The sequence below is a fragment of the Carassius carassius genome, chromosome 16, assembly GCF_963082965.1.
Source record: "Carassius carassius chromosome 16, fCarCar2.1, whole genome shotgun sequence".
Classification (NCBI taxonomy): Eukaryota; Metazoa; Chordata; class Actinopteri; order Cypriniformes; family Cyprinidae; genus Carassius; species Carassius carassius.
Window position 1 is genome coordinate 127,236 of NC_081770.1, and position 16,745 is coordinate 143,980.

General features: G+C 38.6%; 1 protein-coding gene across 1 annotated transcript in view; it reads right to left on the reverse strand.

The window, feature by feature from the left end:
- The window catches only part of LOC132159418 (ribonuclease inhibitor-like), a 32,890-nt gene extending 16,145 nt beyond the window's left edge, over positions 1 to 16,745 (reverse strand). Inside the window, exon 1 of the mRNA XM_059568924.1 lies at positions 16,500 to 16,745. Within this exon, the coding sequence (XP_059424907.1) occupies positions 16,500 to 16,723 (224 nt within the window). The 5' untranslated portion in view covers positions 16,724 to 16,745. The remainder of the gene's footprint in view (positions 1 to 16,499) is intronic.

The following is a 16,745-nucleotide window of genomic DNA, read 5'->3' on the forward strand; positions in this document are numbered from 1 at the left end:
GTTTTCGTGACATAAGCTTCCAGTACACAGAGACAACAACACACAGACCAAAAAAAAAAAAAAAACATTACAAAAAAGGAGAATTACAAATTTGCAAATAAATAAGTGTATAAACAATTGTGCTATAAATGATAATGGAATAGGATTGAGTGAGATGCAGGAATGTTCTAGGATGGAGGGTTAACAAATAAATATAAGGATATTGCACATTTATAAGCATAATTGGGGAGAATTTAACTGTTCATGAGGTAGATTGCCTGGGGGAAGAAACTATTCTTGTGCCTTGCTGTTCTGGTATCAGAATCAGAAAGAGCTTTATTGCCAAGTATGCTTGCGCATACACGGAATTTGTTTTAGTGACATAAGCTTCCAGTAACAGAGACAACAACACACAGACAAAAAAAAAAAAAAAAAAAAAAAAAATTTTACAGGAGATTTACAAATTGGCAAATAAATAAGTGTATAAACAATTGTGCTATAAATGATAATGGAATAGGATTGAGTGAGATGCAGGAATGTTCTAGGATGGAGGGGTAACAAATAAATATAAGGATATTGCACATTTTTGCATAAGTTTAATTGGGTATTTGCGGCTCTGAGGCGCCGGCCAGATGGCAAAAGTTCAAAGATGGGGTGACTTGGATGTGAGGGATCCAGAGTGATTTTCTGAGCCCTTTTCCTCACTCTGGATGTATACAGTTCTTGAAGGGTGGGCAGAGGAGCACCAATAATCCTTTCGGCAGTCCGAACAGTTCTCTGTAGTCTTCTGATGTCTGATTTTGTAGCTGAACCAAACCAGACAGTAATTGAAGTACACAGGACTGACTCAATGACGGCTGAGTAGAACTGTTTCAGCACCTCCTGTGGCAGGTTAAACTTCCTCAGCTGGCGAAGGAAGTACAACCTTTGTTGGGCTTTTTTCACAATGGAGTCAATGTGATTGTCCCACTTCAGGTCCTGAGAGATGGTGGTTCCCAGGAATCTGAATGACTCCACTGCAGTCACAGTGCTGTTCATGATGGTGAGTGGGGAAACTGCAGGGGGTTTTTCTCCTAAAGTCCACAATCATCTCCACTGTTTTGAGTGTGTTAAGCTCCAGGTTGTTAAGACTGCACCAGACAGCCAGCTGCTCAACCTCCTGTCTGTAAGCAGACTCGTCACCGTCCTGGATGATGCCGATGACTGTAGTGTCTTCTGCAAACTTCAGGAGCTTGACAGAGGGGTCTTTAGAGGTGCAGTCATTGGTGTACAGGGAGAAGAGCAGAGGGGAGAGAACACATCCCTGAGGGGCACCAGTGTTGGTGGAGCAGCTGTTTGACATGAATTTCCCCAGTGTCACTAATTGTTGCCTATCCGTCAGAAAGCTGGTGATCCACTGACAGATAGAGCTAGGAACAGAGAGCTAGGTCAGTTTGGTCTGGAGGGTTGTTGGGATGATGATGTTGAAAGCAGAACTAAAGTCCACAAACAGGATCCTCACATGAGTCCCTGTTTTGTCCAGATGTTGCAGGATGAAGTGCAACCCCATGTTGATTGCATCATCCACTGACCTGTTTGCTCGGTAAGTGAACTGCAGGGGGTCCAGTGATGTCCTTCAGATAAGCCAGAACCAGTTTTTCAAACGACTTCATGACGACATACGTTAGAGCCACAGGTCTGTAGTCGTTAATTCCTGTTATCTTGGGTTTCTTTGGAATGGGGATTATGGTGGAGCGTTTGAAGCAGGAAGGCACTTCACACAACTCCAGGGATCTGTTGAAGATCTGTGAAAAGATGGGGGCCAGCTGGTCAGCACAGATTTTCAGACAGGCAGGTGTAACGCCATCTGAGCCTGGTGCTTTTCTTCTTTTATTTTTCTTGAAGACCTGGCGCACATCATCTTCACAGAATTTAAGAGCAGTAGGTATGGAGAGGGGGATTGCAGGAGGTGTTAATGGTTGTGTAGGGAGATGGTCAGAGTGGGTGTTGGGGGTTTCAAATCTACAATAAAACTCATTCAGGTCGTTAGCAAGTCGTTGATTATCCTCAGTGCAAGGGGATGCACTGAGGCTAATCATATAATAATAATAATAATAATAATAATAATAATAATAATAATAATAATAATAATAATAATAATAATAATAATAATAATAATAATAATAATAATAACCTTTATTTTCTATAGCGCCTTTAAATGTACATCTCAAAGCGCTGTACAGAATCAATTAAAACAACAAAGAAGAAAGAAAATAGAGCACACAAAAAGACATAATATACTGTAAAATAAACATAAAAGACAATAGATCAATTAAAAGCAAACCTAAAAAAATGAGTTTTAAGCCGTGATTTGAAAATACCAAAATATTTAGCTTGCCTAATCTCAATCGGTAGAGAATTCCAAAGTTTTGGAGCTAATGAAGAAAAAGCCCTGTCTCCCATTGATTTTAAACGAGTTGAAGGAACAGTTAAAAGACCAGATTCCGAAGAACGAAGATCATATTTTGGAGTATATGGAGTTAAAAGCTATGTCAAGTATTGAGGTGCTAAACCATGCAGTGCCTTGTAAGTGAGCATCAGAATTTTGAAGTCCACCCTAAACCTAATGGGAAGCCAGTGCAAAGACTCCAAAACGGGAGTAATATGATCATGTATATTAGTTCTAGTAAGGATTCTGGCAGCTGAATTTTGTAAAACCTGCATTCTGTTTAAGGTAGCTTTTGACACGCCAGCTAACAAGGCATTACAGTAATTAATACGGGAAAACACAAAAGTGTTTATCAATCTCTCAGCAACAGTAAACGATAGCATTGGACGCAATCTGGAAATATTTCTAAGATGGAAGAATGAAATTTTAACAGTATTCAGAACATGTGGCTCAAACGTTAGATTGGCATCAAAAATTACTCCTAGATTCCTCAATTTTGTTTGAAACTCCACATTTGAGCCATCAAGAATTAGAACAACCGGCTCTGATTTGCGTAGCTGGTAGGGTGAACCAACAAGCATAATCTCAGTCTTTTCACTGTTAAGACAATGAAAATTATCCGTCATCCATTCCTTCATCCTAGAAATACACTCAGAAAGAAAATTAACAGGCACAATTTCATTAGGTCTAAAATGAATATAGATCTGAATATAGATCATCTGCATAGAAGTGGAATTTTAGACCAAGAGATCTCTAAAGCTGGCCAAGAGGATAGACATAAATATTAAAAAGAAGAGGGCCCAAAATTGACCGCTGTGGGACACCAGACTGCACAATATTAACCTCAGATCAAAATCCACCCATGGCAACGAACTGCTTCCGATCAAAAAGGTAGGACTTAAACCAATTAAGAGTAGTATTTGAAACCCCAAAAACAGTTTCAAGACGAGTGATTAAAATTGAGTGATCAACAGTGTCAAAAGCGGCACTGAGATCAAGTAGGATTAAAACTGAAAGACAGCCAGAATCTGAGGCGATTAACAGGTCATTGGTGACCCTAACCAGAGCTGTTTCTGTACTATGTAATTTACGAAAGCCTGATTGCAGAGGTTCAAAGAGATTGTTCTGAGTTAAATGAGAAATCAACTGAGAAGCAACCACTCGTTCCAAAAGTTTAGCAAAAAAAGGGAGATTAGATATGGGACAGAAATAAGTGAAGTTCTCATAGTCAATATTTGACTTTTTAGGCACTGGGGTAATTGCAGCGGTTTTAAAAACTGTTGGTACAACCCCAGTACACAGAGTCATTTATAATGCTCAGTACAAAGGGACACAAAGAAGCAAAACATGATTTAAACAGACCAAATGGTATGGGATCTATTAAAGATGTGGCTGCTTTCATTTTTGAAACAGAGTCTATTGTACAGAATTTAGACAACTTAGTACCAGAATAAGAAGGAATATGAACAGCAGTAGAAGACAGTAAAGTAGAGGTACAAAAATCTCTACGAACATTTTCAACTTTGGTGACAAAAAAATCCAGAAACTTATTACAGAGATGATCAGAAGCAGTAACATGAGATACAGTTTTATGATTCAACAATTTGTTAATTGAATTAAAAAGCTGTCTAGAATTACCCTGATTGTCATCAATCATTTTAGAAAAATAGTCAGATCTTTCAGACACAATTCCAGCCTTATATGCTTGTAAGCAATCTTTCCACATTTGATAATGTACGGCCAGACCTGAGATACGCCACCTACGCTCCACTCTGCGACAAGATGTTTTCATCATACGCAAGTCCTCATTATACCAAGGAGCGGGACGTACGAATGAAACAGCGTGACTTCTGAGGAGCAAATAAATCCAGGCCAGATAGGAGAGCTGAATTTAACATAGAAACCCTTTTCTCCAGAGGGTCAGATGGAGTAAAACAACTTAATGAGTCCTGACATATAATGACATATGATATCTGACCAAAACAACACTGAAACACCTCTGTACACACGAAATATCCGAATAATAAACCCGCGATTACGATAGTAAAGCTTGGTATGAGATTTTATTGAGATCTGGGACGTTTTTATAAAAAAAAAAATTTGAAAATGTACATCTGAAATGCTAACTTGCGCAGCGATGTAAAAGGCTATAAATAGCATATTTTACAACAGTAAACGACCCAATTCCACCCGTGATCGCAAAAGGATGTTATTAGAAACACTCGATCGGGGTCAGGGGCGTAGCCATCTTTTCAGAAGTGAGGGGGACAGAAATCACACACACACACACACACACACACACACACATTTTTGTATATATATATATATATATATATATATATATATATATATATATATATATATATATATATATATATAACATTACGATATAACATTTCTGTAATCTATGTTGCCTACTAGTCAACAGTTTTTTAACAGTAAGATTTTTAATGTTTTGAAAGAAGTCTCTTCTGCTCACGAAGCCTGCCTTTATTTGATCCAAAGTACAGCAAAAGCAGTAATATTGTGAAATATTTATACTATTTAAAATAACTGTTTTCTATTTGAATATATTTTAAATGCAATGTATCCCTGTGATCAAAGGTGAATTTTCAGTGTCACATTAATCAGAAATCATTCTAATATGCTGATTATCAATATTTAAACAGACAAGTAAATTTTATTTCAGCATTCTTTGATGAATAGAAGGATCCACAGATCAGCATTTATGTGAAATAAAAAGCTTTTGCAACATTATACACTATATCAGTCAAAAACTTAGTCGGTATAATTTTTTGTTTTGTTTTGTTAAATAAATGATATAAATTAATACTTGTATTTAGCAAGGATTCTTTAAATTTATCAAAACTGATGATAAAGACATCATTTTACAAGAGATTTCTATTTCAGATAAATGCTGCTCTTTGGAGCATCAAAGAAACCTGAAAGAATTATACTCCGCTGTTTTCAACATTATCATAATACAAGTTTTTGTTTTTGTTTTTTTAGAAACAAATCAGAATATCAGAATTATTTCTGAAATTTTCTCTAATTTCTAGCTTTTAATTGGCTTAGAAATCTATAAATGCTGGACAATAACAAAGAATAATGATTTGTTTATATACTACAAAATTTTTTTATCACATAATAAGGCAGAATAGTTTATATACTGTAATAAATGCTATGTCAATTAGCACTGCATTGTTCATATACTTTATTAATCACCTGCTGGAGATTTTTTTGGACTTGAAAAAAAAACAAAACAGAAAATAACTGTTTTCATACAGCGATAGCTGGACGCTGTTGTTGCCCATATTAGGAGTTTCCTGATATGACTTTCTGCAGGAGAGCCCCTCCAGTTTCGAGTATGAATGAAACACACACACACACACACACACACACTGCAGGAGAGATTAGCGCTCTGTGATGTTCATCTCGCCTTCTCGGTCCGAAAACATATCAGGTCATGCGCAAACTATCCTGTCTCTTTGAGTTTAAATCTATATTTATTCACACCAGCTCTTGAAAACCTCTATACAAACACATTTGCCCGAAAAAGTGCGGGGGACGAATTTCCATGATGATAAAAGTGGGGGGGGCACGTCCCCCAAGTCCCCTGCGTAATCTGCGCCCCTGATCGGGGTTCAAAGGGAGTTTTGAGTAAAAGTGTACTAATAATTTCATAAATTGTCTGATGTAGCTTGATGCTAACGTTAGCTCTAATGCTACTAATAGCAGGTGCATTTCTTCTTCATAATGCATTTCTTTCACAATAATTCACGTAAGGTCGTAAGAAAATGTTTTGTTGTATTTTTATAGTAAGTCTATTGATAAATAAGGGCTAAATGCATACTGAGCCACCAAGCTGCTATCTCACTTCAGTCTTTGTAAAGCCTAAAATACCACAACAAAGGCTAATAAAGGTGGAATAAAAGCAAAAGAATAATGATAAAAGAATAATGCGGATAATGTGTCATACCTGGCGGAGGTGTGAAAGACTCGTTTGGTGAGAACAATAGAACCATGAATGGGGGAGTATCCATAGCCAAAAACACTGACAAATCACACAGGAGTGTTTACATGTGAGATCTTACAGAGATGACAAGTGCCATAAATCAATCTGATTAGCCTTCTCTAAAAACACACATGACCTTAATAAAATATTAGAATATATTTTTACAGATAGTTTTTCAATAGTTTTACAGATTCGATTATGAAATTTTCACATGAAGCTTTGGTAGACTTGTGGCTTTAGCTACTGTGTTTTTAAACTCATATCCTACATCAACAATTTTTTTATACATTTCAAAAATATGTTTTTAATATTTTTATTTTTATGTTTGAGCTTATATATCTCTATTATCATAACAGTCTGAGTGATTCTGATTCCTGAACAGTAAACTTTGAAGTGTCAGCTTTGTGAACAAATGTTGATTATGCATATAGTCAGAAAGAATCATGAGCAGAAACCTTTTTATTTTGGGTATGTCATTTCTGTTTCCACGCCAAAAAATTGGGGTGACTGGTAAGGGGTTTTAATTGAGGCACCAAATGCCAAATTGAGGCACCGATATTTGTAATTTTTTTATATATCGGCATCGGCCGATATCAGTGTTTAGTAGCGCCGATTTAAAGTCAGGCACGTTGGCGGGCAGCCCCGTGTTATCGGTGCGGTGGAAAGTGCTGCTGCTGCATGTGAAACACCCCAAGCCAAAACTTTTGGAAGATTCAACAACAGTCCTGGGAGATAAAGGTAGTCAGAGAATTTAATTCTGTAAATGGGGTGGAGAAGTTGACAGCTCTTACAAACACTGCAGCGTGATTGAGGGCTCCGTTACTCCGCCCCGCTCACAGACAGCACCGCGCTCGGAGAGACAGCTGTCCTGGAGCTGCCCAGAACCGTGAATCACATTTGTTCGGAAGCATGGTTTGATGCAGACAATAACCAGTTTTCCATCCAACTCATTTGTATTTAGGGATGTTAATATTCAATAATTTCCATGATCGATCGTCGTTTAAATTAACGATCAATTAATAACCTTAATGCTGCAAAATACGTCTGCAGTGGTATTATTATTATGTGCAAAAGCCACTTGGAAAAAAAGCTTTCTCACCCGAATTAAAGGTGGTTTAGTCTGAAAAAAATGCTAGTAGCCGGACTGTAAAATGAATAGATGTAATTATGATAATTTGATAAAATGAAGAGAGCGCGCCATACGTTGGAGATCATTTTACTTTGTTGACTGTTTCCCGTCAAGGAGACCGCTGAATGCGCCTCTTTAAATGTTTTTTTAAAACGCAACTGCAATGTTTTCAAATATATTATTTTGTATTTCTTTAATGTAAACTAGACGGAAAAGATCATCCTCTTCACATGAGCAAAAACATCCTTGGCATAACAGCAGAGTGGACCAGTATACTACGGTCTATTTAAACTGACCAGTGTAACCTTTTAAATGTTTGGTTGACTGTACTTTATTTTAATAATGAACAGACTGCTATGTAAGTTTGAAATTAGGTGGTTTAGTCTGAAAAAAATGCTAGTAGCCGGACTGTAAAATGAATAGATGTAATTATGATAATTTGATAAAATGAAGAGAGCGCGCCATACGTTGGAGATCATTTTACTTTGTTGACTGTTTCCCGTCAAGGAGACCGCTGAATGCGCCTCTTTAAATGTTTTTTTAAAACGCAACTGCAATGTTTTCAAATAGTGGTGCAACGGATCAACATTGATCCGTGATATGTTCGGATCAATATCTTCGGTTCGGCACACAAGTGACCCGCGGATTGGTTTATGAAAAAAAAAAAGTTGCGCATGTTCAGTCCACACTCAGTGGTCATGGCGAGTGGAGGAACAGAGAAGCTTGAACGCCCCGCCCATTTTGGCTTCCCTGTCAGATATAATGATGAAGGAAAGAGGTTAGAGTGTAAAACCATGACGGTGTGTAGAGCCACGTTACGACATCCAGTCGCGCACCCACTTCAGCGAAAAGATTGTGCCAGATCTTTATGAACAGGAGAAGAAAAAAGTTGTGGATGAACTATGCCGAGGATCCTCTGTTGCGCTCACGACAGACGGGTGGACGTCCAGGGGGACGGAGAGCTCTGTGATGATAACTGCTCACTTCATCACAGCAGACTGGGAGATGAGAAGTCCGGCTATTATGTTAACATGAAGATATTATGCCATGTACACTTAAAGTTGATTTCATATATTTTAATTTAATAATTTAATGTTAATAAAAAAGACAAAATGTATGTTTATTTGTCTTGGCCTTTTTTTTTTTTGCTGATCCGAAAAATGATCCGATCCATATGAGGACGAGCGAGCGCGGGTTTGACTAGATGTATTTGGAGGTTATTGCTCACGTCTCGTTCTGCACATATCCAAATTTTTCCATATTTGCAATGTATCTGAATATTAAACTATAATATTTTGTATTTCTTTAATGTAAACTAGACGGAAAAGATCATCCTCTTCACATGAGCAAAAACATCCTTGGCATAACAGCAGAGTGGACCAGTATACTACGGTCTATTTAAACTGACCAGTGTAACCTTTTAAATGTTTGGTTGACTGTACTTTATTTTAATAATGAACAGACTGCTATGTAAGTTTGAAATTAGAATGCACTTTAGATTTTCTGTGTCATTTATGCCAAACACAAATGTTGCTGGTTGCTAGTGTGTTTGCAGCACTACTGTTATTTAATTTTTTATATATTTAATTTTTTATATTTTTCAGTTTAATAGATTTTTGTTTCTAAAATTGTATTTATTTAAATGTATATGTAGTGGCTTCCTTTCCTTCTTAAGCCACTTCCGTGAGGGAAAGTATGTTTGACGCTACACTTGTTTTAACCAGACTTGAAATTTATTGTAACAAAAAGGTGAAAACTTGGAAACAAAACTCTTAATTCAAAAACAAACAGTGTGGTGTGTGGTGTCTCCCTTCCCCTTTGCCACATCACTTCCTGTTTAAGATGGCTACCTTCAGTAAATCCCAAAAGGGGTGCAATTCTTTCCCTTTACCACAGGGGGAAGTACAGACCCTAGCTACATACAGCCGTGACATTAAGTAACATTTTTAATAGCCTTATGGCTCCTACATTCCGGCCCCTTAATTGACGATGAAAAGGTAATTATATAAATTATACATATATTGAGAAGCCATATAAATACATATTACAATGTACTTCAAGATTTTTTTTTAAATATGTTCACACACACAAAAGTTTCTGAAATAGTCCAATGGAAAAATCAATCAAAGAAAAAGATTCAAAAATAGTCCAATGGAAAAATCAATCAAAGAAAAAGATTCAAAAATAGTCCAATGGAAAAATCAATCAAAGAAAAAGATTCAAAAATAGTCCAATAGAAAAATCAATCAAAGAAAGAGATTCAAAAATAGTCCAATGGAAAAATCAATCAAAGAAAAAAGGTTCAAAATATATCCCAAAAAATTGTCAAAAGTGGTGATCGTTACCTTCATCAAGAGAGCATGTCAACTCTGCAAGCAACAAAAGTTACTCTTAGGGTTACTCTTGAAGAAGACATAGCTTATTAATAGGTCTTTCCAGTATGTTGGACTTTGTTTTAACCAAGACACGACAAACATGTCCTCTTTTGTCAGGCAAGGTCTTTGTGATCCATCCCATAGGCCAAGAGTTTCTAGGTGATGTATCGTCCACTATAAGAACTATGTCTCCCGTCTTAAGATTTTTTCGCAGTTCATGCCATTTCTGCCTCTCTTGGATCAGTGGCAGGTACTCTCTTGTCCATCTCTTCCAAAAAAGATCACTGATATACTGGACTTGTCTCCATCTCCGTCTTGAATACAAGTCATTTTTTATGAATAATCCAGGTGGCAGAATCGGTTTTCCTTTCTGTAGTAGGAGATGATTAGGTGTAAGAGGCTCGGGATCGGTGATATCATCAGAAATGGTGGTAATAGGGTGATCATTGACTATATGTCACGGTTGGTAAACCGTGATCTCTGTGTTTGGCACTTTGTGGTGAAGTCTGTGTGTTTCGTGTCAACACTGATTAGTTTGTGGGCGTCTCCGTTAATTGTCATCAGCAGCAGCTGTCACTCATTACTCTCTCCCTATATATTGGCTTGTCTCACGTCTTGTGTTTGTGAGAAGTTTGATTCGTGTATGGTAACTGTCTTATGCTTCTGTGTTGTTCTGTGTTGGATGTTCGTGTCTTCCCCCGGAACCTCATCCACTCTTCGCACCTCCACAAGCATCACCACTTATCTTCGGCTCGATTCCTCGCAGTTCCTGTGCCATCATCTCCTGCTGCCAACTCACCATCACCATCCGGATTACTCACCGTCTCCCCACCATCTTGGATTGTCGTCTTCCCAGCATTGTGTTGTACTCTTGTTTGTTTGTTTTGTTTTCATTAAATCATTTAACTCGCACTTGTTTCCAGCTCCTCCTTCACCCAGTCGTCACACTATAGCCTCTACTTCACAGAGTGCTATCTGTAGTACCTCTTCATAAAAGGCTTGTTGTTCAACCTCAACTGGACCAAAATAATCTGTACCTACACATGTAAATGGAGGGGATTCACAAGCTAGACGACTTAGAGGTAGATTGGCCATTTTTTGCTCCATTACTGGTGCGTTCCAACGTCTGCATGGCAGGCAGTTCCTGACTAGCTTCCGGGCAGTGGAATTGGCATGAACTATCCAGTATTTCTGGCGAAGCTTTGAGAGTATCTGATTTTTTCCACAATGACCTGCTGATTGATGAATGTGGTCTAAAAGTAATGTGGACATAACTATTCTTTAGCAAAATTACTTGCGGTTTCAAATCTTCAGGCATTGACATCTTATGCAGCCTCCCTCCAACTCCAGGATACCATCCATCAGAAAAGGATCGAGTTTGTAGATACTGCTAGTTTTCTTAACAGTATGTCCTTTTCTCAGAGACGTCATTTCCGATTAAAATGTCTGTTGCTGGATAAAGCATACTAACGCCTTCTCTGCTTGCTTAAGATCATCCACTGAAAGCTCTATATCTCCAAATTGAGTTTTGCTCTCAGCTTTCCTGTCATTGGACCTGGCCGAATAATGAGGATCAATGCTTTGTAGATGAAGAATTGAGTGAGCATCTTATTGTTTTTGGCTCATCATCCGGAGCATCCTTTTAAACTTCAGAATCCATGCAGTAGCCCTTTTGAGGCTATTCCAAGAAGAGAAGTGCTCGATGAATTTGTTAACAGTATCAGAGCCTCCTGTTAAAACTATAGTAAAAGCCATAGCCCTTTTCACTATCTCGGAGTCGTCACAAGATATGGTCATTTGCTCCTCCGGAAAGCAAGGCCAATTTGATTCAGGTAATGAAAGGAATTCTGGACCATTCCACCATCTTTCTGAACCAAGAAAGGAATCGACTGACAGGTCGCGTGATGCCGCATCTGCAGGGTTCAGTGAGCCATTCACATAATGCCACTGGGCTTTCTCAGACAAATCACGTATTTTGCAAACTCTATTTGCAACGTATGTTTTAAATCGTGTTGTGTCATTAAAGATGTATTTTAAGACAGATGTGCTATCTGTCCAGACTTTGTGAGTGGAATTTCAATTTCTCTCTTTAGCATCCTGTCAACACATGTAGCAAGGACAGCAGCTGCAAACTCAAGCCTGGGGATAGTTACAGGTTTTAATGGAGCAACTCTGGCCTTGCCCAATACAAAGGCCACATGAACATCACCACTGATGTTGGTAAGACGCAGGTAACTAGCAGTACCATACACTGATTCCCTCGCATCACTAAAGTGATGTAGCTGGCCAGATTTTATTTTACCGTAACTTGTTTGATACATCTGCGAATACTTAGTTAAGTTTGTCCTTAGTTAAGTAAGTTCCTGTTGGATTCTTTTTGCAGGAAGAATCAATGGGGCAAGAAACCCAATTGGATCGTAGATGGAATTCCCAGTAGAAAGAATAGTCCTCTTGGTGGACTGTTGCTCCTTTAAGTTAACCTTAAAGAAAAAGGAGTCTGTTTCAGTGCTCCACTTAATTCCAAGAGCTTTTTCCACAGGGAGTTTATCAATATCAAGATCTAATGGCTTCACGTCTTTGGCCTTCTCCTCTACTGGAATTGAGGCTAGGACAGAGCGACTATTACTTGTCCACTTTGTCAGTCTAAATCCGCCAGTGGCGCAGACCGCTGTCAAGTCTTGAATCAGGGCAATAGCTGCATCCTCATTTGGTAAGGAAGTTAGGCAGTCGTCAACACAGAAGTTAATTTGAATGGTACTAAGAAGTTCTTTACCAACACTGCTCTCGTTGTCCTCTGCCGTTTTCTTGAGTGCATAGTTTGCACAACTAGGTGAAGAGATGGCACCAAAGAGGTGAACTAACATCCGATATTCTGCCAATGGTTGGCTAATGTCAATGTTAGGCCACCATAAGAACGGCAGAAAGTCAACGTCCTCAGGTGTGACTTTAACCTGATGAAACATTCCTTCAATATCCGCCATAACTGCCACGGGTTCTTGACGGAATCGAAGGATAACTCCGAGGAGACTGTTAGAGAGATCAGGTCCCTGTAGAAGCTCTTTATTTAAGGATATGCCTTGAAATGAAGATCTGCAATCAAATACAACCCTAATTTTCTTTTTCCTCTTGTGGTACACGCCGTGATGGGGTATGTACCATACTCTTCCGAATTTTCCTTACAGCTGATCTAGTGTCACCTTTTCGGCATACCCTTTATCCAAGAGGTTACCCATGAATACCTTATAATCAGCAAATAACATGTCATCTCTATGGAATCTCTTCATGAGGGTATTAGCTCTCTGTTCAGCTATCATTCTATTATTAGGTAGGTGAACCTCCTCTTGATGGAATGGAAGTCGAAGTTGATAGTTACCATCTTGTTTAACAACAGAGTCTGCTGCAATTTTGAGGAACATCCTGTCCTCGGCTGAATACTCAGACTTCTCATCACATACCTTTTCAGGAAAATCATGATTCAGCTGACTCAGGATGAGCTGTTCCATGCTGGAAATTGAAATCCTATTACAGGACACCTTTAGTCGTTCATTTCTGCTTATAGATGGGCTTCTGCCCAATGGTCCATTAATAAGCCATCCCAATCGAGTTAGGACTGCATAGGGTCCGTCTTCTTGACTATTAATGACCCTCCATGGCTCTATAAGCTTTGGAGCATTCTAAAGGTAATTGTTTTCCCTTTAGAAAATCAATCTTCTCTCCAAGAGGCTTTAACGCTATCTGACGACATGCTTCCAATGCATGATTGCCAGAACAGAACAAGCAGGGAGCCTGTAATGCAACACCTATAGCCTCATGGATCTTTATTTCTTTCATACTGGTTATCAGTGGTGATATGGAAGTAGCAAAGCTTTTCTTACTCCCGGACTTGAAAGGACGAGACTCTGTCTCGGCCCTAATGCCCTTTTTAGCAGAAGTAGTGTCTAGAATATTGCCGAAGAGAGGGTCTTGAAGTATCTTTGCCTGTTTTTCAATAAAGGCAACCACGTCCTGGAATTTGGCTCTACTGTGTGTTCTTTCAAGAATGTCACATGCTATGTTTCTCCACCTTTCACGTAGTTTATATGGGAGTTTGGATATAATCTGTTTAAGATTGGAAGGCAAATCAAGATCAAGCATGTTAGGAAGGTCTTCCGCAGCATTGCAACAGCCTCTCAAATAAAGTGCATAAGCACTAAGGGCCTTTCCATCATCGGTCCTGATATTACTCCAGCCCAGGGCCTTTTCCATATAAGCACTGGTGATTTTCACTTCATCACCAAAATGACATTTGAGGAGCTTCTTAGCTTCACCACAACCCCTTCTAGTATCCTTTGTATCTTTTCCCTTCAAGTTCCTTTGACTGGCCAGAAGTAAATGGTTCCAGATAGTAAAGTCTATCCCTATTATTGTCTGTATTATCTTCTATGCCATGTTCAAAGGCTTGCATGAAAGGGCGAAAATTTAGTGGATCTCCATCGAACACTGGAATTTCACTAGATGGGAGTAAAGTGTGCTTTTGCTTCAAGACCAGAAGTTCAGCAATGTCATTTTGCCTCCACACCACATTCGAAAGATTCATATTTGTAAGCCCCACGTCTGTGAAAACTAACAGATGGTTTTTGAAAAGTTGTAGCAGGACTATCAGATGTTGCTGCTGTCGCCTCCTCAACATTGGACTTTTGATGTGCTACTTGGTTGAGTTTTGGATGTTGAAACATTCTTTGCAACTGAGTTTTCGGGATAGCTCCAAGTTGAACAAATTCAAAAGATGACGAGGGTCCTGATGATGTATGATCCTGTTTCGTTGTACTTTTTGTACGTTGTACGGCGCTGTACTTTTCAAGATACTCATTCATTTCACCCTTAGGTTCAAAAGATTGCTGGGAATTAACAGATCGAACTTGTAAACTTGGACTTGCTGTTGTTACAGAGTCTTCAAAGACCTTCAGTTTAGCATCGTTTGCAGCTATGTCACATTCCAAATTTACTGTTTCCAGTCTCATATTCAAAGCAGCTTTTTCCATTTCAAGGGCATGTTTTTGTTTTAATACAGCTTTGCGAGCAAGAAGCAAGCTTTATCAGCAGTTACTTTTATCCTCATTGATGATACCGATTAGGATATACTTGAGCTGTGAGAACTACGAGATTTATGTGACCTCTTGGACACATTCGAAATGCTATCACTTGGCTCGATAAGTGTTTGTGGAACACTTTTGAACATTTTTCCACATATATTCACTCATAAAGTTCTCAAATGTAGCCATTTTAGGCTCAAACCAGTCAATACGCTCATTTTCTCTGATATCATCAGATAGTTGTTCTTGCACAAGACTATGGGCAGACTTAAATTCTCTTGCACTTCTTTTTATTGATTCTACATCACAACCATCAGCAAGCAAAGCCTTTACTTCATTCATCCTACGTGTGCAGACACCAAGCTTTCCCCTACGCATAGAACTGAGGGATCCAATGCTTTGTCCAATTTTATCCTTTTCATTTTTGGACATTTCATCAGCCATGTTTGACACAAACAAGCACAATCAAGTATCCAGCTTTCCATAGAATCAACAGGCCACAATGTACACGTTGTACAGTGTACATAACCACAGCTCTTAGAAATAAGTTCCCCCCTGTTTACTCACGCTTTGGATGAGTTTCAGAATCCTTCGAAAGCTGTCGATGCCTGCCACACATGGCTTGATCATTCTGAATGTAGCCTTCACTGGGCCTACCGCATGCCTGTATGTCCTTCTTGGGAGTTTTTTGACTTAATGTAGTGGCTTCCTTTCCTTCTTAAGCCACTTCCATGAGGGAAAGTATGTTTGACGCTACACCTGTTTTAACCAGACTTGAAATTTATTGTAACAAAAAGGTGAAAACTTGGAAACAAAACTCTTAATTCAAAAACAAACAGTGTGGTGTAATGTAGGTCAAAAAACTGTCTCCCTTCCCCCTTCCCCCTTCCCCCTTCCCCCTTGCCACATCACTTCCTGTTTAAGATGGCTACCTTCAGGAAGTCCCCAAAAGGGGTGCAATTCTTTCCCTTTACCACAGGGGGAAGTACAGACCCTAGCTACATACAGCCGTGACATTAAGTAACATTATTAATAGCTTTATGGCTCCTACAGTATATTTAAGTTTACATTTATGTTCCAACAAACTTGACAAATTCTACTTGATAAATGCTCTAAAACTTATGTAAATGATTGACTTATCGGCACATATCGGCCATCGGCTGACCCAGACCTCTAAACATCGGCATCGGCTATAGAAAAACCCATATCGGTCGATCTCTACACCAAACTACTGAACACCAGCACATCTAGTGACCCAAAATGTCTGTAATTTTTAATACAACTAAACTGTGCTGACATTTATAATCAAAATAGCAGCAGCTGCAGCATCACATCTTCAAAGTTTGATCATTTTCAACAACAAATTGTGTACATTACTGAATTAGTGAAATAATGTAATATACAATAATACACTTTAAAACAATATAATAATACATTTTCTATATAATACAAATAATTCACATGCGTATCATTTATTTAGCATTATTTCATCATGTCTCACCTCAGTGTCTTGAGTTGACAGTTTGGATCCTGTAGTAAATCACTGAGCTGCTTCACTCCTGATTCTCCAGGATCATTTCCTGTGAGATCCAGCTCTATCAGGTGTGAAGGGTTTGATCTCAGAGCTGAAGACAGAGCTTTATAACCTTCTTCAGTGATACTGCAGTCTGAAAGTCTACAAAGACATAAACTTGAATTGAAAGCAACAATTTGGTTCAAAACCATCCCTTCATCCACTACTCAATCA